Genomic DNA, 1442 nt, shown 5'->3' with positions numbered 1-1442 from the left:
TGTTTGTTCTGTATGAAGAAATGTACATACATACTTTACAAATCCAACTGTCATTGCTGAGATGTGTACAGTATTTAATAATAATACTTTTAAAAAAAACATTCTATTGTATTTGTTTTATATTTGAGTATGAAAAGATAACAGTTTATAACAGGCTAATGTACGTATATAGTGTAACACTGAAAATGCAAAAGGCCTACTGATAATCTTATCATATAGTGTTTTCCATTGAGCACATCAGTGTTCAATTGGTTCTGATAAGTGTCTATTCATTTGATGGTGTGTCATTTGTTTTGACACATTTTCATTTTGAGAAGACAACATTATTTTGAATGCAGTGTTTGCTTTTGCAAGAAATGTGTGGTGTTTTGGGTTGTGTGTGTTTTTGGATTTGTGTTTAGAGATAATGAGCCATGAGAAAATGAGCCATGCTTTCCGAAATGTGTGGAAGCAATTGAGAAAATGTAATTGAGATGTGTTGCTAATACAATGTAATCACCTGGGCCTACATCAGGTATGGGAATGGCAATAGTGTTTGTTCCATATAAACAGTACCAGGAATGGGATGTTTTTTCATATGATAAAAATATGTTTCCATACCTTGGGACATTTGATTTCTCATTTGATTCACAATAATCTTCAGGCCTCAGCAGTCCCACATTAATATGAAATATTGACACCGCTAATTCGATGGGGCATTGATGTAATTACGTTATGTAGCCTACATTATGTACACATAGGCCGCTATATGGGCACAGCATAGCCAAGGCCCTTGGGTAGCATGTGGATCAACTATCTATCCATTCAATTAGAGTCTTACAATAATGCCGTAGCAAATTTGGCAATGGAAATAAAGTTTTATAGTAGGCCACCTAACACACACAGGCCTAATTATGTTATAAATTAAATATTCTGAGGGATGGCAAACTGAGCCGTGGAATCCATTGACGTAACCTGATATCTACTAGTCTGCATTCTAAATGAAGGCAAACCTTAACAGGTTGAACCTAGAAATTGGGCTACTACATTTCTGCCGCATTATACTCACGAATCATTCTTTGTCGAACACAACTTCAGTCAATGCAAACTTTCTCGACATGTGAAGGAGCTTCAGGGGGCGGCAGGACTCCGGGAGACACGTTTGTAACGTCTGAACGTCAGAATGGCAAGGAACTCCAACTCTATTGGCATGGTTGGCTTTTACGCTCTTTGGATGGGGACTTTATTGCCATTCTGCCAAACGCTAATATACACAAATGAGTGGGCGGTGAGGATTAACGGGGGCCGCGAATCTGCCGACACCATAGCGAGGAAATATGGATTTATAAATATGGGTCAGGTACGTATATGCCTATGTTATAAGTGTATTCTGTTGTTTTTTGCCGCAACAAACAGTTATTTATAGTTTCATTGGGGAATTGTCTCATACTGACATTTTAGAA

The 1442-nt window shown here is 37.5% G+C and overlaps 1 protein-coding gene across 1 annotated transcript in view; it reads left to right on the top strand.

Moving 5' to 3' along the window:
- Window positions 1-1162: 1162 nt before the first annotated feature.
- pcsk5a (proprotein convertase subtilisin/kexin type 5a) overlaps window positions 1163-1442 on the top strand; it is a gene marked incomplete at both ends in the record, with an annotated part of 19432 nt that continues 19152 nt past the window's right edge. The window contains one exon of the mRNA XM_080529462.1: window positions 1163-1339. Within this exon, the coding sequence (XP_080385588.1) occupies window positions 1163-1339 (177 nt within the window). The remainder of the gene's footprint in view (window positions 1340-1442) is intronic.

Source organism: Nansenia antarctica, assembly GCF_963989245.1.
Source record: "Nansenia antarctica genome assembly, chromosome: 4".
In the NCBI taxonomy this organism is placed as follows: domain Eukaryota; kingdom Metazoa; phylum Chordata; class Actinopteri; order Argentiniformes; family Microstomatidae; genus Nansenia; species Nansenia antarctica.
The sequence above is the reverse complement of the archived record's forward strand: the minus strand, read 5'-3'. Positions and strand labels throughout refer to the sequence as shown.